We start from the raw sequence: 24487 nt of genomic DNA on the forward strand, positions 1-24487 counted from the left end.
GAGGTGTTGCATTGCTTGTCAGAGAAAATATTACAGCGGTGCTCTGGCAGGATAGATTAGAGGGCTCGTCTCGGGAAGCTATTTACGTGGGATTGAGGAATGGGAAAGGTGTAGTAACACTTATGGGGGTGTATTATAGACCACCAAATGGGGAACGAGAATTGGAGGAGCAAATTTGTAAGGAGATAGCAGGTATTTGTAGTAAGCACAAGGTTGTGATTGTGGAAGATTTTAATTTTCCACACATAGACTGGGAAGCCCATTCTGTAAAAGGGCTGGATAGTTTGGAGTTTGTAAAATGTATGCAGGATAGTTTTTTGCAGCAATACATAGAGGTACCAACTAGAGAAGGGGCAGTGTTGGATCTCCTGTTAGGGAATGAGATAGGTCAGGTGACAGAGGTATGTGTTGGGGAGCACTTCGGGTCCAGTGATCACAATGCTATTGGTTTCAATATAATTATGCAGAAAGATAGGTCTGGAACCAGGGTTGAGATTTTTGATTGGAGAAAGGCTAACTTTGAGGAGATGCGAAAGGAATTAGGAGTGGATTGGGACAATTTGTTTTATGGGAAGAATGTAATAGAGAAATGGAGGTCATTTAAAGGTGAAATTTTGAGAGTAAAGATTCTTTCTGTTCCTGTTAGGTTGAAAGGAAAGGTTAAAAGTTTGAGAGAGCCATGGTTTTCAAGGGATATCGGAAACTTGGTTTGGAAAGAGAGAGGGATCTACAATAAATATAGGCAGCTTGGAGTTAATGAGGTTCTCGAGGGATATAAAGAATGTAAAAAGAATCTTAAGAAAGAAATTAGAAAAGCTAAAAGAAGATACGAGGCTGCTTTGGCAAGTAAGGTGAAAATAAATCCAAAGGGTTTCTACAGTTATATTAATAGCAAAAGGATAGTGAGGGATAAAATTGGTCCCTTAGAGAATCAGAGTGGATGGCTATGTGTGGAGCCAAAAGAGATGGGGGAGATTCTGAACAAGTTCTTTTCTTCGGTATTCGCTAAGGAGAAGGATATTGAATTGTGTAAGATAAGGGAAACAGGTAGGCAAGTTATGGAAACTATGATGATTAAAAAAGAGGAAGTACTGGAGCTTTTAAGGAATATAAAAGTGGATAAGTCTCCGGGTCCTGACAGGATATTCCCTAGGACCTTGAGGGAAGTTAGTGTGGAAATAGCAGGGGTTCTGACAGAAATATTTCAAATGTAATTAGAAACAGGGTTACATAGAAACATAGAAAATAGGTGCAGGAGTAGGCCATTCAGCCCTTCGAGCCTGCACCGCCATTTATTATGATCTTGGCTGATCATCCAACCCAGAACCCCGCCCCAGCCTTCCCTCCACACCCCCCGACCCCCATAGCCACAAGGGCCATATCTAACTCCCTCTTAAATATAGCCAATGAACTGGCCTCAACAGTTTCCTGTGGCAGAGAATTCCACAGATTCACCACTCTCTGTGTGAAGAAGTTTTTCCTAATCTCGGTCCTAAAAGGCTTCCCCTCTATCCTCAAACCGTGGCCCCTCGTTCTGGACTTCCCCAACATCGGGAACAATCTTCCTGCATCTAGCCTGTCCAATCCCTTTAGGATTTTATACGTTTCAATCAGATCCCCCCTCAATCCGGGATGGTGCCGGAGGATTGGAGTATTGCTCATGTTTTCCATTGTTTAAAAATGTTTCTAAGAGTAATCCTAGCAATTATCGGCCTGTGAGTTTGATGTCAGTGCTGGGTAAATTGATGGAAAGTATTCCTAGAGATGGTATATATAATTATCTGGATAGACAGGGTCTGATTAGGAACAGTCAACATGTATTTGTGCGTGGAAGGTCATGTTTGACAAATCTTATATAATTTTTTGAAGAGGTTACTAGGAAAGTTGATGAGGGTAAAGCGGTGGATGTTGTCTCTATGGACTTCAGTATGGCCTTTGATAAGGTTTCACACGGAAGGTTAGTTAGGAAGGTTCAATCGTTAGGTATTAATATTGAAGTAGTGAAATGGATTCAGCAATGGCTGGATGGGAGACGCCAGAGAGTAGTGGTGGATAACTGTGTGTCAGATTGGAGGCCGGTGACTAGTGGTGTGCCTCAGGGATCTGTACTGGGTCCAATGTTGTTTGTCATATACATTAGTGATCTGGATGACAGGGTGGTAAATTGGATCAGTAAGTATGCAGATGATACTAAGATAGGTGGAGTTGTGGACAATGAAGTAGGTTTTCAAAGCTTGCAGACAGATTTAGGCCAGTTAGAAGAGTGGGCTGAAAGATGGCAGATGGAGTTTAATGCTGATAAATGTGAGGTGCTAGATTTTGGTAGAACTAATCAAAATAGGACATACATGGTAAATGGTAGCGCATTGAAGAATGCAGTAGAACAGAGGGATCTAGGAATAATGGTGCATAGTTTCCTGAAGGTGGGATCTCATGTGGATAGGGTGGTGAAGAAAGCTTTTGGTATGCTGGCCTTTATTAATCAGAGCATTGAGTATAGGAGTTGGGATGTAATGTTGAAATTGTACAAGACATTGGTGAGGGCAAATTTGGAGGATTGTGTACAGTTTTGGTCACCGAATTATAGGAAAGGTGTCAACAAAATAGAGAGAGTACAGAGAAAATTTGCTAGAATGTTACCTGGGTTTCATCACCTAAATTACAGAGAAAGGTTGAACAAGTTGGGTCTTTATTCTTTGGAACGTAGAGGTTTGAGGGGGGGACTTGATAGAGGTATTTAAAATTATGAGGGGGATAGAGTTGACGTGGATAGGCTTTTTCTATTGAGAGTCGGGGAGATTCAAACAAAAGGACATGAGTCGAGAGTTAAAGGGCAAAAGTTTAGGGGTAACATGAGGGGGAATTTCTTTACTCAGAGAGTGGTAGCTGTGTGGAATGAGCTTCCAGCAGAAGTGGTTGAGGCAGGTTCAATGTTGTCATTTAAAGTTAAATTGGACAGCTATATGGACAGGAAAGGAATGGAGGGTTATGGGCTGAGTGCAGGTCAGTGGGACTAGGTGAGAGTAAGAATTCAGCACGGACTAGAAGGGCCGAGATGACCTGTTTCCGTGCTGTAATTGTTATATGGTTATATGGTTTATGTTTGATTTGTTTTTCTTTTGAATATTGATCTCTGATGCTACAGGTATGTGCCTATGATAGGAACATAGAAACAGAGAAAAGCCTACAGCATAATACTGGCCTTTCGGCCCACAATGCTGTGCCGAACATGTACTTTAGAAATTATCTAGGGTTACTCATAGCCCTCTATTTTTCTAAGCTCCATGTACATGTAAGGGGGTTTCGTCTTTTATGTTACTGCCTAGGCTAATTAAAATAGCTTCTTTGTTATGTTACACTTGGGAATGCTTCTTTGTTATGTTAAACACTGAGAAAGTTCTTGTGCTAGCGGCTTGTTTTGGGTTAGAGAGTGATAAGAATATGTTATGAACCAATTGGGATAGTTGTTATGTTTTTGGTATAATCTGTAAGATATTGTATGCGTGGGGTTTTGGGGCAGAAGGTGGGAGAGAGAGACAGAGGATGGACCAGGTGCTGTGATGTCCGCCAATGGGGTTGGACCCCGAGTGGGCCATTCAGCAAGGAGAGGAGATGGAGACGGACTCATGTGAAGCGTCTGGTCGACCACTGTTGTTGGTCCTAGGCGGCCGGTCGAGGTGGTCCGAGGGGTTGCAGGGTGAAGAAGAAGTGTCCTGAGCTCCAACTGTTTGTGCACGACGAGATTGAACTTTGATAAGTGTGGCACCTTTTATTTTCCTTTTATCTATAAACTGTAAATCATTTAATCGTATCTGGTGTATTGTCTGTTATTTGGGCGGGGTGGGGTACATCACACAGCATCCACACAAACTAATTACCCAGTTTGGCGGGGCCGAGGGCTGTTTCCCTAGACGACAGCGAGCCGAGCGACTCTGAGGCTGGCCAGGTGGGCTACATACATATCCAGGAGTCTATTAAAAGACCCTACTCTATCTGCCTCCACCACAGTTGCTGGCAGCCCATTCCACGCACTCACCACTCTGAGTAAAAAACTTACCCCAACATCCCCTCTGTACCTACTTCGAAGCACCTTAAAACTGTGCCCTCTCGTGTTAGCCACTTCAGTCCTGTGAAAAAGCCTCTGACTATCCACATGATCAACACCTCTCATCATCTTATACACCTCTATCAGGTCACCTCTCATACTCCGTCGCTCCAAGGAGAAAAGGCCAAGTTCACTCAACCTATTCTCATAAGGCAGCGGTCCCCAACCACCGGGCCGCGAGAAAACGATATGATTTGGCGATATGAGTCAGCTGCACCTTTCCTCATTCCCTGTCACACCCGCTGTGGAGCTTGAACGCACGCGAGGTCATTATGCACGAGGTCATTACCCGCGCGTCATCCATGTCAGCGCGGGAAGGAGATCAACTCCTCGAGCTTGCAAATGATGGTGGGCTGAAAAGTATGTTTGACATAACATCTCTGCCGGCATTCTGGATCAAAATCAAGGCTAAATATCCTGAGATAGCCACGAAAGCACTGAAAACGTTGCTTCCATTTTCAACGTATCTCTGCAACGAATGCAACGAAAACTAAATTGCGGAATAGACTGGATATAAGGAACCCTCTTCGAGTATCGCTGTCTCCCATCACCCTTCAATGGGACTGTCTTGTTGTAGGGAAACAAGCCCAGGGCTCCCACTGATTCAGCGATATTGGTGTGTTGCAATGATTTTATATGTTCATACGGGGAAAACATGTGCTGTGTGTTTAATATTCAAACGTTACTTAAAATGTTATGATGATATTGACTTATAAGTGACTTATATAACCATATAACAATTTCAGCATGGAAACAGGCCATCTCGGCCCTTCTAGTCCGTGCCGAACGCTACTCTCACCTAGTCCCATCGACCTACACTCAGCCCATAACCCTCCATTCCTTTCCTGTCCATATACCTATCCAGGTTTTCTTTAAATGATAATATCGAACCTGCCTCTACCACTTCTACTGGAAGTTCGTTCAACACTTACTTCAAGCTCCCCTGTCCTCCCCTGATAATTGACTTATCACTGTATTCATGCGAGGAAAATACACGCTGCGTGTTTAATATTAAATTCGTTAGATAAACCCATTTAGAAACGAAATTGAGTGTATTAGCCATTTATCAGCTATACTCCGGTCGTGAATAACACGCCAAAAACGATTTGTAGAAAAAATCGTCACATACACGCATGGGCACTGGTGCCCGCGCAAGGCTTCATGGTCATTGTAGTCTTCCTCTGGGTAAGGTCAATGTATTTGACTGCTATTCTTGTCCGTTAGCAACCGTACCCACCCCCCCCACCCCCGGTCCGGCCGGTCCGCAAGAATATTGTCAATATTAAACTGGTCCGCAGTGCAAAAAAGGTTGGTGACCCCTGTCATAAGGCATGCTCCCCAACCAGGCAACATCCTTGTAAATCTCCTCTGCACCCTTTCTATGGTTTCCACATCCTTCCTGTAGTGAGGTGACCAGAACTGAGCACAGTACTCCAAGTGGGGTCTGACCAGAGTCATATATAGCTGTAACATCACCTCTCAGCTCCTGAACTTGAAGGCCAATGCACCGTTTGCCTTCTTAACCAGAGTCAACCTGCACAGCAGCTATGAATGTCCTATGGACATGGACCCCAAGATCCCTCTCATCCTCCACACTGCCAAGAGTCTTACCATTAATACTATATTCAGCCATCATATTTGACCTACCAAAATGAACCACTTCACACTTATCTGGTTTGAACAGACGTTAACACAATTAGTACACATGTGCTTGTGCATATGACAATAAACTTGACTTTGACATTGACTTGGACTAAAAAGGTTCTTTTACCCTTTTTTCAGTCCAAAAGCCCAGACAGCAGGAAGACAAGTCATCCATCAGTGGTATTGAGGTGACACATGTCAGATGATTCTGGCACTGGTGAAAGGTGCTCAGTCATTACTGCCAGTACTGGGTGGTGTCTATCAGAGGTAAATTGCCACTGCTGCATTCAGTTGTCAGAATCACGCCTCGACACGAGTGTACCTCTCACAGGACACAAACCCATACCATAAGACCATAGGACAAAGGAGCAGAAGTCGGGCATTCGGCCCATCGAGTCTGCTCCGCCATTTTATCATGAGCTGATCCATTCTCCCATTTAGTCCCACTCCCCTGCCTTCTCACCATAACCTTTGATGCCCTGGCTACTCAGATACCTAAAGGTCACTGAGACAGTGGCCACAGGGACAGTGATGGGAGGGCCCATGGGGTGTTAGGCAGTGAGCCTCAGCTGTGGTTGACACAGGCTAAGGTGCTGTTAGACAGTGAGAGAAGGGAAGTCTAGACTTACCAATTAACTGATAAAAAATTCCACTATCCTTATTGTAGAGGTTAGTGCGACGCTATCACAGCACCATATTTGACTTCAATTCCTGCCACTGTCTGTAAGGAGTTTGTACATTCTCTCCATGACTGCATGGGTTTCCTCTGGGTGCTCTGGTTTCCTCGCGTGTTCCAAAGATGTACAAGTTAGTAGGTTAATAGTCATGCGTGTAAAATTGGGCAGCGCGTACTTACTGGGCCAGAAGAGCCTGTTACCATGCCGAAAATAAACAAAAATAACATAAAGAATAAAACAAATGAGTAGAAAGAGAGCCAAAGGGGAATCTGTACTACATACCGAATTTCCTGAACTGGCCTCCACGTACGTCTCCGTCTTGGGCTCCACGGCCAGCTCTGCTTCTAGAATCTTCTCTACCGGCATGTCATCATTAACACTGCTGCTGGGCTCTAACTCATTGTCACTTTTCTCCTTACCCCGCTGACGCTCCTCCTGCACAGCTGCAAGTGAAGCAAAACTGACATCAAATGGGCACTCGGTCATCCCACCTCACCCTCAGGTTCTGCTGCTCTGCCTGCGACCTGCATCTGCCAGTTCTTTCTGCCGTCAATCTGGTACACAAGTCTCTGGCTGAGGCTTCCAAGTCTCCCCTCTAATTACACACAGGGTGACTGGATGAGCCCTCAGTGTGCAGGAGTCAGGCTGATCTCATGCACCTTAAATGCCCCAAATATCCGAGGTCTCCCTCCACTAACTCTAGCTGCATCCAGTCCCCACCATTTGCTGTTCTCCCACCTTCTAGCTGTTGAAAAAGCCTCAACTGCTTACTGATATTTTACTGTGCCCAACCCATTTGTTACTACCCAGGAGTGTGTGATGGGACAGTATGAGGAAGCTTTGCTCTGTGTCTAATCCTCTGTTCTGTCCTGAGAGTTTGTGATGGGACTATGTAGGGGAAGCTTTAATCTGCGTCTAACCCTTGGAGTGTGTGATGGCACACTGTGAGGAAGCTTTACTCTGTGTCTAATCCCTCTGTCCTGGCCTGAGAGATTGTGATGAGACATTGGAGAGGGAGCTTCACTCTGCATCAAACCCTCTGTTCTACGCTGGGGAGTGTGTGATGGAACAGTATGAGGAAAATTTACTCTGTATCAAATCCTCTGTTCTACCCTCGGGAGTGTGTGATGGAACAGTGTGAGGAAAATTTACTCTGTATCAAACCCTCTGTTCTACTCTCGGGAGTGAGAGATGGGACAGTGTAGAGGGAATTTTACTCTGTATCTAACCCTCTGTTCTACCCTCAGAAGTGTGTGATGGGACAGTGTAGAGGGAGCTTTACTCTGTATCAAAGCCTCTGTTGTACCCTTGGGAGTGTGTGATGGAACAGTGTGAGGGAAATTTGCTCTGTATCTAGCCCTCTGTCCAACCCTGGGAGTGTGTGATGGGATGGTGTAGAGGATGTGTCTTCCCTTCCCTGTCCCTGATGGCTTGTATGGACAGCCTGCTGTGATGTGACCTACCTTCCCTCTTCATGCCAGTGGCCAGGCATTTCTGGTAGCGGCAGTACTGGCAGCGGTTACGTTGGCGCTTGTCAATTATACAGTCCTTGGTGTCCCGGCACGTGTAGGTGAGGTCTTTGCGTACGGTCCGTTTAAAGAAGCCTTTGCACCCCTCACAGCTGTACACTCCATAGTGTTTTCCTGCAGAGGGGGAGTCCACAGGTCAGGCCCAGTGTGGGAAGGAGATGGTCCGCTCTCCAAAAACCAGACAGGAAGGCTCTGCCATGATTATACAGAGATTACATCACAACAGGTTGTCCCAGCTGATCTTGGAACCCCTTGCCATTGGGTATCACCTCTTCCTCCCTCCCTCACATCCCCAACCAGCACATCTCTTCATCTGGACCAAGGCAACATCCACATTCCCATCCCTGTCTGTTTCCTGAAGGCTCTTATTTCATTTATTAAAGACTCATGCACATTTTACGGCTTTTGACTCTGCACATGCCTCTGGGCCCTTCATCACTCCACAATTTTTTCTCCTGGAATGGTCCTACCTGATTGATACACTCCCTCTGTTCTGGGATCATCATTGTAAATGTCTCGTGCACATTTCTCTGTTGCTTCACAAAGGCTAGTAGTGCTGTCAAGGATGCCTGCCACCCTGGCCATTCCCTGTTTTCTCTGCTACCTTCTGAAGAAGATACCAGAGCTTGAAAGCCCAGATGTCACAACTTAAGAACAGCTTCTTCCCCACTGTGTTCTAATTCTCTTTCACATCCCCTTTCTGGTGATGCTGATAAATCCTCAACCCTTAATTCCACCTCTCTTGGTCACTCCGTGGTTATCATGTTAGCATTTCCTTCAGCATCACTTCAGATTATGCTAAAATCTTTGCAGTGTTGTATTTATTATTACCATGTATACTCTGGGAGTTTTACACACACAAGGAATTTCCTTACAGTGTTCATGATAAACTTAATATTAATTTTAATATGCCCTCTAACATCCTTTAATCTGGTATGCTTGAGACTTTGATAGAGCTGGACCGGCAGATTTACTGGAATACACCATGTTAGTTTAATTAATACACCTACACAATTTAATTCACTTTTTATTGTATGATGTTAAGAGACAACCTGACAGAAGTTTATGAAATTCTGAGAGGCATAGAAAGGGTAGGTAGGCAGTCTTTTTATAGAATGTAAGTGTCAAATACAAGAGCGTAGAAGTTTAAGAAGAGAAGAGTAAAATTTAAAGGAGATTTAGCGGGGGACAAGATGTTTTTTACACAAAGAGTGGTAGTTGGCTGGAATGGGCTGCCAGAGGATATGGTGGAGGCACAAGTGATAGCAGCATTTAAGGGTGGGGGGTTGTTGAGACAGACATATGAACAGGTAAAGGAATGGAGAAATAGGGACTAAGTGCAAGCAGGTATGATCGGTTTAAATTGGTATCATGTTTGGCATAGGCAGGGCTTGTTCCTGCACTGTAGTGTTCTATGTTCTGTGTGTCATTGTAACAGTAACACTTCTATGAATCTGGTAAGATTCAAGGTCCTGGGGGATACATTACCAGGTGAGCTTGGGTACCAGGTGAATGAATGGGAATGAGGACAACCATCAGCCAGTGAATTGGCTGCTGAGCCATCAGGATTACCCGATGGTCAGATGCTGGATTAGTGGAGATTTACTGGTAATATGATCAAAAGGATGCAAACTAAAACTGTCACATTGTTTGGACGTTTAATGTGCAAGCTTGCTGCTGGATTTCTTGCAGTGAAAGGTGAACAACAGTTTGGAAAGATTTGAGAAGCATCATATTAATTCTCATTTTGGTGTACTTTCCAATGTTCTGTACAAGCTGAGCTTGCTCCAAGTCTAGGCACACTCCCCACAAGTGGAGTCTGTATGTTCTCCTGAGTGCTCCAGTTTACTCCTAGATCCCAAAGACATGGGGATTGGTGGGTTAATTGACCTTGGTGTGGGGTTGAGTGGAGTTAATGGGGTAAGGGAGAATGGGTTAAAGGAAAATTAGTGGGACTGTTCAGTTGTCCAGCATGGACAAGAGGCTGTATGGCCTTATTCTATGCAGTAGGGCAGGCATACCTTTTTCCAGCTGTCCACTTGACTGAAAGTAGAAATACCAGTAAATTAAACAAATACTGCCACTAAACCCCCCTCTCCATCACTCCCATCCCAACACCACTCCATCCCGTCGCCACTCCCGTCCCATCACCACTCCCGTTCTGTCGCCACTCTCATGCAGTCACCACTTCCGTTTCAGTACCACTAAACCCTCTTTCTCCCCCACCTCCAACCCATCACCCTATTACCATTTTATACCTCCCATGGGCTTCTCATTCTGTGTTCTTTCTTGTAATACTTGTGTATAAGTTATGTTTAATGACTTGTGTATAATTTTATGTTTAATAACTAGTGTGTAATTTATGCTTTATGTTTTTTCTCTGGTGAATGCTGCTTATCTGATGCTCTGTGCCTGTGATGCTGCTGCAAGTAAGTTTTTCATTACACCTGTGCACACATGGACCTGTGCAGGTAACAACAAACCCAGGTCTTCCTGCAATGTCCCCTTGCCTCACCTCCACCTCAGGAGTGAAGCTATCCTGGCATCACCGCCTCCCCCATCACTTTTGACAAGAACAATGTACCTTTACCTTGGCACCTTGGAGGAACCTGTGAGCAATGTGTAGAACATATCTTTGGGATGGAGGAAGAATGGTAGAAAAACTAAAGTTCCATTCTGGAGGAAATTCTTCAGGGAAACTGGGAGGAATGGGACTGAATAGAGTGTCCTGACGCCAGCCCCCTAGGCCTGAGTCGACATAGTGGTAGTAGTAGAGTGTCCTGAAGGGGCTAGCACAGACTGAACAGGCCACATCCAGTTCCAGGTGCTGACATCCCAGTTCCAAGTCAAGAATGGGTCATAGGGTCCACAGAGTCTCAGCTCTCCCACTCCCCCCACCCCCATCCCACTCTCCTCAAGAATGAGTCCTTTTGGTTTTGGAGAGTGTGGGGAGAAAACAGCAAGGTAGGGTACTACCACCCCACCCTACCCCTCTCGTGGACCCCATCATGACCTCGGCATGGGTGATTGCCTCACCGTTTCCCACTACCCAGCAGGTTGCTGCTGATGGAATCTGCCTTTGTGCGCAGTGCTGTTGATTACGACAGTCATTCCTTTTCCTTGTTGGTCAAAATGCTTGTCGGGATCTACTAACTACACCACTCACAAATGCAGAGTGTCCTAATCAAAACATTCATAATGCAAAACATCTGAACGTAGTTGCTGGGTTCATCAATGATTTAAACACTGCAAAGCTCGGGTAGATCCCTGTGCTCTCATTTATATTAAAACCAAAAGCAATGGGTTGAATTTCTGCAGTGGTTTTCTGTCTTCAGAACAATCCAGAATACAATGTAGCCAACTCTATCCTTCTGAATTGTGGCCACCATTATAAAGTTGGAAGCAGGGCAGACAGTTTTGGCCCAGAAATATCTCACAAAAACAATTGGATAATAACTGATGCATTGGGAGTTGTCGCCATCTGAATCTTGATATGCTGGAATATCTCATCCTGCTATCACAGTGGCATGGATTTATCACAATTAGTCAAGACTCAGTTTAATGTGGTTTTGGAAAGACAACACCTCTGGCCATTTTAGTTCTATATTTCCTCTCCACATACACTGCCTGATTAGCTTATTTTTTTTAGTTGTCCTTCTTATACATTGAATAGCACAGCCCTCCCTCAGTATTGTCCTTCCCAGTTTGACTCCCCATACCACCCATTTTTTTTTTACAAAATTAAAAGTTTATTTACATAACAAATACAGAAGGTACAGACATTCAGTAAGTATACACAGATTAAAATATCGTTACTACCATCTATAAAACAGTCAATACCATGGGGAGCCCACCGCCCCTGGAAATCCCCAATGTATGCATTGCGACTGTATGCTCCCGCTCCAAGGACAGCTGGGCATGAATGTATCCTAGGAAAAGGGGCAGGCAGTCTTGGCCAACCCCAGGAGCAAGCCCATCAGGAGATCCTTCTCACCACCTGCCCCCTTCCGAACTGGGTCCCCGTATATGAGGAGCACAGAACTAAAATGCAGCCAGAACCTCAGCAGCAGCCCCTTTAGAAACTCAAACAGAAGCTGCAACCTCTCAGATTCCGTGTAAGTACAGTACACTGACTCCTCACCACCACAGAATGGACAGATGGACAGCCTGCTCAAAAACCTGTTGTACAGTACTGCCCAATGCAACATCTGTCACCCCAGGTCCCCATGGTATGGAGGAAGGATCCCTGCATAAAGAGACTTTTACTGGGGACCTACTCTTCTGCCAGATGGTAACACGGACTGCCAAGGTGAGTCTGGTCTGCAGACGAAGGAAAGGAAGTGAAAGGTGTACAGGAGCAGCTTGTATAAGAAACACTTCAGAGTGTCACGGAAGGGCACGGTGGGCATCCCCGCGAGATGGCTTATGTCATGCGGGACCCTCTCCTGCATGGTCTCCTTTGTCCTGGGTCCAACGAGCACATCGGGCGGTGGTGCAACCAGAATCCCTCCACTTCCCTGCCACCCCCGACACCCACTGTGATAGGATCAGGATCAGTTCCCCCAACAGCTAGAGCACTGCCCAATGGCACAGGAGCACCCTGCCTAGATGAGGCTAGTCCCCATGCAATTCGCAGTTCCCTGCAGAAGCAGGGTAGTTCTCTCAAAGCGGCACGGCTGAAGCCGTCCACCGGGATTCATATGCCCTCCTGCGGAGAAAGTGTATCGCCAGCGTATGCCATTTCGGAGGGTGGTCACAGTACAGGTATCACTGCAGGGTTCTGAGGCAAAGAGCTGCCAGCTTGGTGTGCATGCACACCCGAGACTAACTGCCCTCTGCGATTGGAAGACTCAGGACCACTGCAGAGACCCAAGGCCTCCTACTGCCCCAGAAGAAGTCCTCCAGCCTCTTCTGGATCCTGGATACAAACGTTGTGGGTGGGACTAAAGTAGTCAGCTGGTATCACACCATGGAAGTGACCAGCGCCCCAGCCAAGCAGAGACTTTTGTCTCTAAATACTGCCAGTTCGCTGGCCGGGGCTTCTCTGTCGAGATCAGGTAGACCCCCAAGTAGAGGAGGTGTGTGATGCTCTATGCAAAGGGCCTCAACCCCTCTGGTAGGGAGTCCACCTGCCACTGACCCACCAAATGGCCCACACTCTTCTCCCAGTTGACCCTTGTAGACAATGCATCCGAGAAGACCTACTGGCAGTCTTGCAGCCTCTGCAAGTCATCTGGGTCAGTGACAATAAGGAGGATGTCATCGGCGTAAGCCGACAGGAGAAACTCCATGTCTGGTTCATGTAGAACCAAACCCATTAACCTCTTGCAGAGAAGGCACAGGAATAGCTCCACGCAAACCAACTGTCTCGACATGGGGTACCCTGACTCACCCCTGCCCCAAAGCACAAGGGTGCTGTCAAGGACCCATTGATCTTAACTATGCACTCTGCGGCAGTGTACAGCAGTCAGATGTGGGCCATAAAATGCTTGCAGAGACCCAAAAAGGTACTCGTGGTCCACCCTGTCAAATGCCTTCTCTAGGTCGAGGGAGAGAAGAGCGAATGACATTCCAGCCTCCTGGCACAGGTAGACCAGATCCCTGACAATGTGGATATTGTCCTGGATTGACCGCCTCGGGACCGTGTAGGACTGGTTAGGGTGGACCACTTGCGCCAGCACGGAGCCCAGACAATTGGCCATTGCCTGGGCAAAGATCTTGTACTCCACAATGTGGAGGGATACTGGGCGCCAATTCTGCAGGCAATGAAGATCCCCCTTCTTTGGCAGCAGGGCCACGACTGCTCTGCGCCAGGAGAGGGGCATCTCACCCATTGCCATACTCTCCTCCGGTACTCCTGCATGATCAGCACCTGTCCCAGAAGGCCCGGAGGAGTTCGACGATCAACCCATCTAGTCCTGGGGACTTGCCTCTCTGTAGCCAGTTGAGGGCACTGGTCAGCTTCACCGAAGTTAGCGGTACATCAAACCACTCAGCACACCCAGGGCTGACCCTCGGCAAGTCCTCCCACAGATTCTTGTGTGCATCCTCACTGCATGGGTCCGGCGAGATTAGAGCTTCAGAAAAGAAATGAACTTCTGCAACAATTCTCGTCGGATCCGTGATGGAGGAGACATTCTCAGCCAGTAATTCCACGAGCTGCCAGCGAATACACCTCTTCTCAACAGAGTAGAAGAAAAGTGAGGCCTGGTCCAGATTCTGCAGCATCTGGACCCGTGATCTCAGGTATGCGCCTTGGGACCTCTCAAGCTGCAGGTGCCTCAGGACTTCTTTCTTCCGCTGGTACTCATCCCAATGGTCCCCACTGATTGGCCCTAGCCAGGACTCCAAGTCAATCAACTCCTTCTCGAGCCTATCAACCCTGGACATCAACGTGCATATTCCTGGCAGAACAGTCAGACATGAGCCTTGCCCATATCCCACCTGAGCCTCAGAGAGGCAAAACTCCCCTGCTTCTCCTGCCAGGTATTCAAGAACTGCTGGAACGAATCCCGGAACCAGCCATCTCCAGCAGCCGGTTGTTGAAATGCCAGTACATGGACCCTACCCATGCTGGCAGCCCATTCAGCTCTGCCCACACCAGTAGGGCTCTGAGCACACAACCGGCTGCATGGAGGTAGCCAACACCTGGAACACCTACGCCCTGCAGGTGTACAGTTGATTTATCCCCGAGCCCCCACCCTCTCCATACCTCCTTGAGAAACACAGAGGTCATGGTGAAGGCTCTGCCAAACAACGACCAACTCCGAGGACACAACTTCCTCACCGATGCTCGACTACCCTTTCCTTGAGGGTTCTGTTGAAATCACCCTCCAGGATAATGCACTCGCTACGATCTATGACCCCAGCAATGCAGACACCTCTTGGAACAGGCGCACCTGTGTCGGGTCGGGCTCAGGGGCGCACGCATTTACAAAATGCATTGGCATGCCATCCTGATGCACGGCGAGGTGAAACAGACAGCCAGGCACAAGTTTCTGAACCGACATTATTTCAGGCTGGGAAAAAAGGGGCCAAAATGATGGCTACCCCACTGGAAGTAGAGCTGAGGTGGCTCATGTGGACCACCTCTTGCCATTTCCAGAATCCAGGTGGATTAGTCTCCTGGAACAGCGTGAGTTTCCTTCAGGAAGCTCACCGCATATCTCCTGTCCTGGAGGACAGAGAGATGATGGACTCCCCCTACCGCCATTGATGTTAAGGGTCACAACACTCAGCTTCATGGCGCATCTTATTGAAACCCCTCACCAGAGCCCCTGGGAGAAGAAGCAGAGCTCTCCTTCGAGCCCTCTCCCGTCTTTGCCCTACAACCCTTCTCCAGGGACTCCAAGATCCTCTTAGCAACACTCACAACACGCTGGAGGAACTCAGCAGGTCGGGCAGCATCTGTGGAGACGATGAGTCAACGTTTTCTGGCTGTAATCCTTCGTCAGAACTGTAGAGGGAAGGGGCAGAGGCCCTATAAAGAAGGAGTTTCTTAAACTGGCGCCTCTCCTTACGGGTCACCTCAGCTCCCCTCCCCTTCTTTTGGAGGACCATGTGGATTGATGAAACTACCCCTTCCAGAACTGACGAGCGACCTGTGGCCAACTGGGACTTGAAAGGTTTCCTCCAGTAGTCCCTCACGACAGCCCAATTTCCTCCAGAGTCCCTCCCCAAGGAATACCTGCTTTGAGTGTGCAGTCTTGTACAAAGGCACATCTATCTCCCCACACGATCTCTCTACAGTGGCGCTGCTCACCAGCCTGGAGGTCAGCCTGGAAGATGCCTTCCCAGCAGAGGGTCCCTGGACGACAGCTCGAGGGAACAAACTCTGCATATACAGCCTTTGCAGGGGGTAAATCCTTTTCCTCCTCCTCTGGCTCCTGATCCCCAGTCTCAGGGAACACATCCCTCCGTCATTTCAGGCCACAGACATGCTGAGGCATGCTGACCTCCATTACAGAGGCGTCCTCAGCCTCCGGCACCACCTCCCCTCCCTCGACTTTCCCAGGCTTTTGCTGGATTCTGGGAGCCACGGGACCCTCCGGGCTTGATTGAACAGCAACAACCTGCTCCTTCTCTGGGGGATTATCCTGATATGGTCAAATGCATTGACTCCACTACCGAGTTTTGGAGGTGAAGCTGTATTACCTGACGATCTGTCTCCACATATTGCGCAGATGTGCTTGGCCATTGAGTTGGGGCTGTAGGAATTCAAATTTCCATGTCCAGTCAAGCCAGGAGGTGGCTTAATATCCTCTGTGCTGCTGACATTGTTCACTGCATTAATCTGAATGGAAAACACAAGAGAATTGTAACATATCAGCTCTCTCTGTTCAGAGGCACACCACCCATTTAATCCCTTTGCACTCCTTCCAATTACAGATCCCACCTACACAGGTGATGTCACAAACATGTTACTGCAGAACATTGATTTGTCCAAGAGGATCCTGTTAAGCCACTACAGATGTGCTAGAGAAAGCATCCTGACAGGTTCCATTTCTGCTTGGCAATGGCAACTGCTGTAATTTGTACTGACAGAACCTGCAGAGAGTGGTAAACATAACACTGTCCAATGCAGGTTTGTCACTTCCTTCCAGCCAGTTCATCTTTATTTTATTTTTATTTATTTTATCGAGATACAGTGCAGAGTAGGCCCCTTGGCCCTTCCAGCAACCCCCAATTTAGCCTCAACCGTATCACAGGACAATTTACAAAGACCAATTGACCTACTGACCGGTACACCTTTGGACTGTGGGAGGAAACCGTAGCATCTGGAGGAAACTCATGTGGTCACAGGGAGAATGTACAAACTCCTTCCAGGCAGCAGCGATGGGAATTGAACCCAAGTAGCTGGTGCAGTAAAGCGTTGTGCTGACTTTAGGTATGTGAAAAGGGAAAAAATAGTTAAGACCAAAACTGGGCCCTTGAAGACAGAAGGGGGTGAATTTATTATGGGGAACAAGGAAATGGCAGACGAGTTGAACAGGTACTTCGGATCTGTCTTCACTAGGGAAGACACAAACAATCTCCCAGATGTAATAGCGGCCAAAGGACCTACGGTAATGGATGAATTGAAGGAAATTTATATTAGGCAGGAAATGGTGTTGGATAGGCTGATAAGTCCCCGGGACCTGATGGTCTGCATCCCAGGGTACTTAAGGAGGTGGCTTTAGAAATAGTGGATGCATTGGTAATCATTTTTCAATGTTCTATAGATTCAGGATCAGTTCCTGTGGATTGGAGGGTGGCTAATGTTGTCCCTCTCTTCAAGAAGGGAGGAAGAGAGAAAACAGGGAATTATAGACCAGTTAGCCTGACGTTGGTGGTGGGAAAGATGCTGGAGTCAATTATAAAAGTTGAAATTACGACACATCTGGATAGTAGTAACAGGATTGGTCCGAGTCAGCATGGATTTATGAAGGGGAAATCGTGTTTGACTAATCTTCTGGAATTTTTTGAGGATGTAACTATGAAAATGGACAAGGGAGAGCCAGTGCATGTAGTGTACCTGGACTTTCAGAAAGCCTTTGATAAAGTCCCACATAGGAGATTAGTGGGAAAAATTAGGGCACATGGTATTGGGGGCAGATTACTGACATGGATTGAAAATTGGCTGGCTAACAGAAAACAAAGAGTAGCGATTAATGGGTCCCTTTCGGAATGGCAGGCGGTGACCAGTGGGGTACCGCAGGGTTCAGGGCTGGGACCGCAGCTGTTTACAATATATATTAATGATTTAGATGAGGGAATTAAAAGTAACATTAGCAAATTTGCCGATGACACAAAGCTGGGTGGCAGTGTGAAATGTGAGGAGGATGTTATGAGAATGCAGGGTGACTTGGACAGGCTGGGTGAGTGGGCAGATGCATGGCAGATGCAGTTTAATGTGGATAAATGTGAGGTTATCCACTTTTGGTGGTAAGAACGGGAAGGCAGATTATTATCTAAATCAGGGGTCCCCAACCGTTTTTGCGCTGCGGACCGGTTTAATATTGACAATATTCTTGCGGACCAGCCGACCTGGGGAGGTAGGGTTGCCAACGGACCAGAGTAGCAGTCAAAGAAAGACTACAATGACCATGAAGCCTTGCGCGGGCACCAGAGCGCATGCGTGAGTGTACCTGCCGATATTATTCTCTGCAAAGCGTTTTTGGCGATTCTGTTCGGGGGGGGGTGTTCATCACGACCGGAATATTGGTAATAAGGGGCTAATACACTTAATTTCGTTTCTAAAAGGGTTTAATCTAACAAATTTAATATTAAACACACAGCGCATATTATCCTCACATGAATATAGTGATGTCACTTATCAGGGGAGGATGGGGAGTTTGAAGTGTTGAAAGAACTTCCAGTAGAAGTGGTAGAGGCAGGTTCGATATTATTTAAAGAAAAATTGGATAGGTATATGGACAGGAAAGGAATTAGGGGTATGGGCTGAGTGCAAGTCGGTGGGACTAGGTGAGAGTAGCTTTCGGCACGGACTAGAAGAGCCGAGATCGCCTATTTCCGTGCTGGTAATTGTTATATGGTTATATAAGTCACTTATCAGTCAATAGCATCATAACATTTTAAGTAACGTTTGGATATTAAACACACAGCACATATTTTCCCCGTATGAACATATAAAATCATTGCAACACACCCGTATCGCTGAATCAGTGGGAGCCCTGGGCTTGTTTCCCTGCAACAAGACGGTCCTATTGAGGGGTGATGGGAGACAGCGATACTCAAAGGGGGTTCCTTATGGCCGGTCTATTTAGTTTTCGTCGCATTCATTACAGAGATATGTTGGAAATGGAAGCAATGTTTTCAGTTCTTTCGAGCCTGTCTCAGGATATTTAGCCTTGACTTTGATCCAGAATGCCGGCAGAGATGTTATGTCAAACATACTTTTCAGCCCGCCGTCATTTGCAAGCTCGAGGAGTTGATCTCCTTCCCGCGCTGACATGGATGACGCGCTGTTAATGACCTCGCGTGTGTTCAAGCTCAACAGTGGGCGTGACAGGGAATGAGGAAAGTTGCAGCTGACTCATATTGCCAAATCATTTCGTTTCCTCGCCGCCCGGTAGCAAATGCTCTGTGGCCCGGTGGTTGGGGACCGCTGATCTAAATGGAGTCAAGATAGGAAAAGGGGAAGCACAACGAGATCTAGGTGTTCTTGTACATCAGTCACTGAAAGCAAGCATGCAAGTACTGCAGGCAGTGAAGAAAGCTAATGGCATGCTTGCCTTCATAACAAGTGGAATTGAGTATAAGAGCAAAGAGGTCCTTCGGCAGCTGTACAGGGCCCTGGTGAGACCACACCTGGAGTACTGTGTGCAGTTTTGGTCTCCAAATTTGAGGAAGGACATTCTTGCTATTGAGGGAGTGCAGCGTAGGTTCACAAGGTTAATTCCTGGGATGGCGGGACTGTCATATGTCGAAAGATCGGAGCGACTAGGCTTGTATACTCAGGAATTTAGAAGGCTGAGAGGGGATCTTATTGAAACATACAAGATTATTAAGGGATTGGACACGCTGCAGGCAGGAAGCATGTTCCCACTGATGGGGGAGTCCAGAACCAGAGGCCACAGTTTAAGAATTAGGGGTAGGCCATTTAGAACGGAGTTGAGGAAAAACTTTTTCACCCAGAGAGTGGTGGATATATGGAATGCTCTGCCCCAGAAGGCTGTGGAGGCCAAGTCTCTGGATGCTTTCAAAAAAGAGATGGATAGAGCTCTTAAAGATAGTAGAATCAAAGGTTATGGGGATAAGGCAGGAACTGGATACTGATAGTGGATGATCAGCCATGATCACAGTGAATGGCGGTGCTGGCTCGAAGGGCCGAATGGCCTACTCCTGCACCTCTTGTCTATTGTCTATTGACTACTACAACTACTACACTACTGTGCTACCTAACTTCACAGTGCATTATTCCAGAAACACTGACAACATTGTTGAGAATGCCTGCAATCCTGGCCATTCCCTGTTCTTTCTTCTACCTTCTGGAGTAGATACAGGAACTGGAAAGCCTGGATGTCCAGACTAAATAAGCAACTTCTTCCCCTCATCTTTATATTTATTTATTAAGATACAGCAATGGAACTGGTCCTTTGAGCTGTGCTGTCCAACAATCCCTGATTTAACCCTAGCCAAATCACAGGTCTGGTAACCCTAGCCAAACCCTAGCCAATCAATGGTTTTCCATTGTAACTGAACAAGGTGTGCACAGCAGTGGACCAACGTTGAAAAACAAGTTAGAGGAGTTAGCTAAGAAGCTGGTCACGGGATTTTAAAGCAACAGATGGATGGTTGTCTCGATAGAAATGTCGGCACTATATTGAGTTCAAGAAAGTACACGGTGAGAAAGATAATGCTGATGCTGTAAATGCGGAAACATGGAAATCTACGAAACTCCCTGACGATTCAAAAATTTTGTGTAGATGATAATGCTGATGAAACAGGCCTTTTTTATTGTGCCACACTGCTCGGTTCCAAGCCACACTGTGAGCACAACACTTTACAATACAGGTGACCCATGTATAATTCCTGCTGCTGTCTGTAAGGAGTGTGTATGTTCTCCCTGTCACTGCATGGGTTTCCTCTGGGTGCTCTGCTTTCCTCCCACAGTCCAAAGACATACTGGTTAGTAGGTTTAGTAGATTATTGGTTAAACCTCAATGCTTTAAGAGGCTAAGAAAGAATAGTTTACCAATTGAGTGTACCATGTCAGAGTGCACGTGATGAATTCCTCTGCCTCTAACCATGATGGACTAATACACAGTTTTATAGTGCCGTAGTACTATTGATAGTGTTCTAATTTATTCTGTATTTCATTTAAATACCTAATTTGTTACTCAGTTAATCAGTAGCTCATGCTTTTTGTACATTTTTAACTATTTCCATGAAACTTCATATATTTGGGGCAGCTGCTTAATTGGGCCGAAACGTACTGGTCCTGACATGTCCCAATTAACCAGAATCCACTATATTTATTATGATCATATATACTCTACTCTGTGAGCTTCACAAGAGTGAAGAATTCCTTTGCAACTTGGTGTTCATGACATTGAACTAAGCAAGAAGCTAGTAATATATCACTACATACAAAGGATTGTCTAGAAGACAACTCAAATGAAGGGTCAAAGTGCATTGCAGCAAAAGTATGTAGGTGATACAATGGCTTGCAAGGACACAATCTGCTAAGGAATTAGCTGGTACAGATAAGTAAGCAAACTTTGACAGATTAAATACAAATATGTGAAATAGTGAGGCTGGTTGAAGAATAGAATATTGTTTGAGTGAAGTGTTGTGTCTGCATAAGTGCATATTGATTAAATAACAGCACGCATGCAGGAGATGGCTTTAACTGGTGTGTTCACATTGCAGCGAGAGAGAGAGAGCTATGCATATGTGTAGACAACAGCGCATGCGCAGACAACAGATCAATACATAATGCTAACGGTGGGGGGGGGTCATTGCTTTAAAAAGAAATAGATCCATACATTACACTTCCTTTGCAGGGAGGGAGAGCAGTAATGATAGGAGACTTGATAGTTAGGAAGGCAGACAGCAGAATCTGTGGCCACAAAAGAGAAGCTTCGATGGTGTGTTGCCTCACAATTGCTAGGGTCCAGGGTGTCTCAAAGTGGTCTGCAAAAGATTCTCAAGAAAGTGAGCAGCCAGACTTTGTGGTGCGCATTGGCACAAATGACATAGGTACAAAGGAGAAGGAGTGCACAGTGAGTACAGATGAATGAGTGGCTGAGGAAGTGATGCAGGGGGCGGGGTTACAGATTTCTAGATCATTGGGATCTCTTCTGGGGAAGGTATAGTTGTGTCCGTGCATAACTACATATTGATTAAATAATAGCATGCATGGGAGAGATGGCTTTAACTGGTGTATTCACATTGCAGCAATAGAAAGTGAGAGAACAATGTGCATGCATAGACAACAGCGCATGCGCAGACAACAAATCAATACATAGTGCTAAGGGGGGGGGTCATTGCTCTGAAAGAAATAGATCCATACATTACACTTCCTCCCCTTTTAGATTAATGCTACATAAAACTATATATGTACAAAACACTCAATTTCCCTTTCATAGACCCATATTCCAAATAAACATGCTTTCACAATAACAGTCCATAACTATTCTAAAGGTTCAGTCTTTTGGGTGGTGCTCTGTTTCTTTCAGGATAGCACCTCTGGACTTGTAGAGTGGCATCAGGTTTGGTAGGTGTCTTGTCTAAGACAACGTTCTCAGTTTCTGGTGTCACATTGCTATCAGTGACATCATTACTGAGAGTAAATCTGGTGACTGTAATGTGTCTGTCTTTTTGGATGCAGTCAACTCAGGTGTGTTCTTCGGTGGAGTATCCAGTCTCTGGTCCACATAACATCTCCATGTCTGATCTCCAACATCCACTGTGTACAACAGTGGTCCAGTTCTTGTAGCTATCCTTCTCAGTAATCATGCGCTAGGACTTCCTGTCCAATCTTGAAGCTTTTTGCTGCTTCACTTGGCAACTATCTAAACTGTTTATTCTGTACCTCCCTCCGTAGGTCTGGTTTTAGGAGGTCTATGCGAGATCTCAGATTCCTGCTCATGAACAGCATTGCAGGTGTTTGATTTGTCGTCACCTGAACAGAGTTTCCAATACACAAAAAGGAAGTTGTCTACCTTGTGCTGTAGATAAATGTCCTCCTTGTCCATCGCTTTAATGGACCTCTTGAAGGTTTGAATAAACCTTTCAGCTAACCCATTCGGTGCTGGGTGGTGAGGAGCTGACTTGAAATGTCTGATGCCATTTTTCTTCATGAACAGTCTGAACTTTTCTGATATGTATTGTGGTCCCTTATCACTCACAATTTGTTCTGTTAAACTGTTTCTGGTGAAGATAGTCCTCGGGATGGTGACAGTCTTTACTGAGGTGATTGCTTTCATTGGTATAATCTCTGGCCACTTTGAATGAACATCCACAACAATCAGAAACATGGAGCTCATGAATGACGCAGCAAAGTCAATATGTACTTTTTGTCATGGTGATGACGGCCTCTCCTATGGGTGTAATGGTGCTTGAGGGGGATGCATTTTGAACTTTTTGGCATCTTGAACAGCTTTAGCCAAATTTTCAATCTGTTTATCTATTCCCTTCTCAAAACTTTCTCATTAGCATTAAACAGCTGTGACAGCCTCTGGTTAATGCTACCATTTGGGCTGCAGTGCCTGTTGACACTACATCGAGAGCTTTGATTGAGTGTCAGTCTATTTTGGATTTTTCTCAACCATTCACGTCTGAAAAGTGCTGGCCCTCCTGTTTTCGATACATTACACTTCAACTGCTGTGTTTTTCCTCCGTACATCACATTCACCTTCAGTTTGCCTTTGGGAGGCACTTTTTCACCTGTGTAGTTCTTTAGCGTCACTGAGGTCTTCTATGAAAGACAGTCTGTTGTAGTCAGCCTCTGGAATTATAGACAAAGCTGACCCTGTATCCAGCTCCATTTACAGTTTTACACCAGACACACCTATTGTGATCCAGATGATTTTGTGATCTGCTTCAGTAATACTATGCAGTTCTAGGCATGACAGCTCACCTTTGTCAGACTCTTTTTTTAATATTCGGTAACTTTATGCATTTACTTAGTTTTGTATTTGAGACTTTTCACTCGGTTGTGCTTTTTGTCTGCCTTGCACATTCTATCTATGTGACCTTGTCTGTGACACTTTCTGAGACTTTGAACCAACAGCATCATGGGAGGATCTGCCACATCAATAACATCTTTGGCTTTCTGGGACATCTTGAGCATTTTACATTCTAACCTCCTATTCTGTAGTTCCTTTGCTGCAGTCTCTAACAATATTGCAATGGCCAATGCCTGTTCTAAGATTAGGTCTTTTTTGGACAATAACCTCTATGCATGCCAGATACAAGTCTGTCCCTTAATGTATCAGAAAGTCCGTCTCTAAAGTCACAGTACTGGGAAGGTTTTGATAGTTCTGCAATATATTCAGAAATGCTTTCATCTTTTGACTGGTTCCTTTTGAAAAATCTAAATTTCTCAACTATTACCAACGGTTTAGGGCTAAAGTGATTTTGTAAAGTTGTAACAATTTCAACAAACGTCTTGCTTGCTGGCTTTCCAGGGGTTACTAAGTTGTTTAAGAGACTGTATGTTCTTGCACCCATTAAGTAGGGGCTTTCTTTTACTCCTCCACATTGTTCGCATTACAATAAAGTTCCACTCTCTCAATATATGAATCCCAGCCTTCATGAGCACTATCAAATTCATTAACTTTCCTGACTGAAGCCACCAACACATTATTTTCACTTTAAATTCTGCGAGTCTTTCACCGTGTACTACACACTGTATTTGCGCCTTTGTTAGTGTTCGTGACAGTTTTCTCGTGCTGTTCAAGTCTTGCTGTTTCGTCCCAATATTGTCAGTGCAGTTTGTGATATTTTCTGACATTCAGGTTCGTACTCGTTGCCAGTTTGTGTCTGTGCACAACTACATATCAATTAAATAAATGCATGCACAC

At 45.8% G+C, this 24487-nt stretch overlaps 1 protein-coding gene across 11 annotated transcripts in view; it reads right to left on the minus strand.

Annotated features, from left to right (window-relative positions):
- The window catches only part of LOC134354641 (retinoic acid receptor RXR-alpha-A), a 285142-nt gene that overhangs the window by 38297 nt on the left and 222358 nt on the right, over positions 1-24487 (minus strand). For 9 of the 11 annotated variants that reach the window (XM_063063689.1, XM_063063691.1, XM_063063698.1 and 6 more), the window contains 3 exons: positions 16110-16248; positions 7890-8069; positions 6709-6869 (listed from right to left, as the gene is read on the minus strand). In XM_063063689.1, the coding sequence (XP_062919759.1) occupies positions 6709-6869; positions 7890-8069; positions 16110-16248 (480 nt within the window). Of the gene's footprint in view, positions 1-6708; positions 6870-7889; positions 8070-16109; positions 16249-18851; positions 18982-24487 lie in introns of those variants that run through there. The other 2 variants (XM_063063696.1, XM_063063694.1) reach the window with 2 other exon arrangements.

Source organism: Mobula hypostoma, chromosome 12 (assembly GCF_963921235.1).
Source record: "Mobula hypostoma chromosome 12, sMobHyp1.1, whole genome shotgun sequence".
Lineage (NCBI taxonomy): Eukaryota > Metazoa > Chordata > Chondrichthyes > Myliobatiformes > Myliobatidae > Mobula > Mobula hypostoma.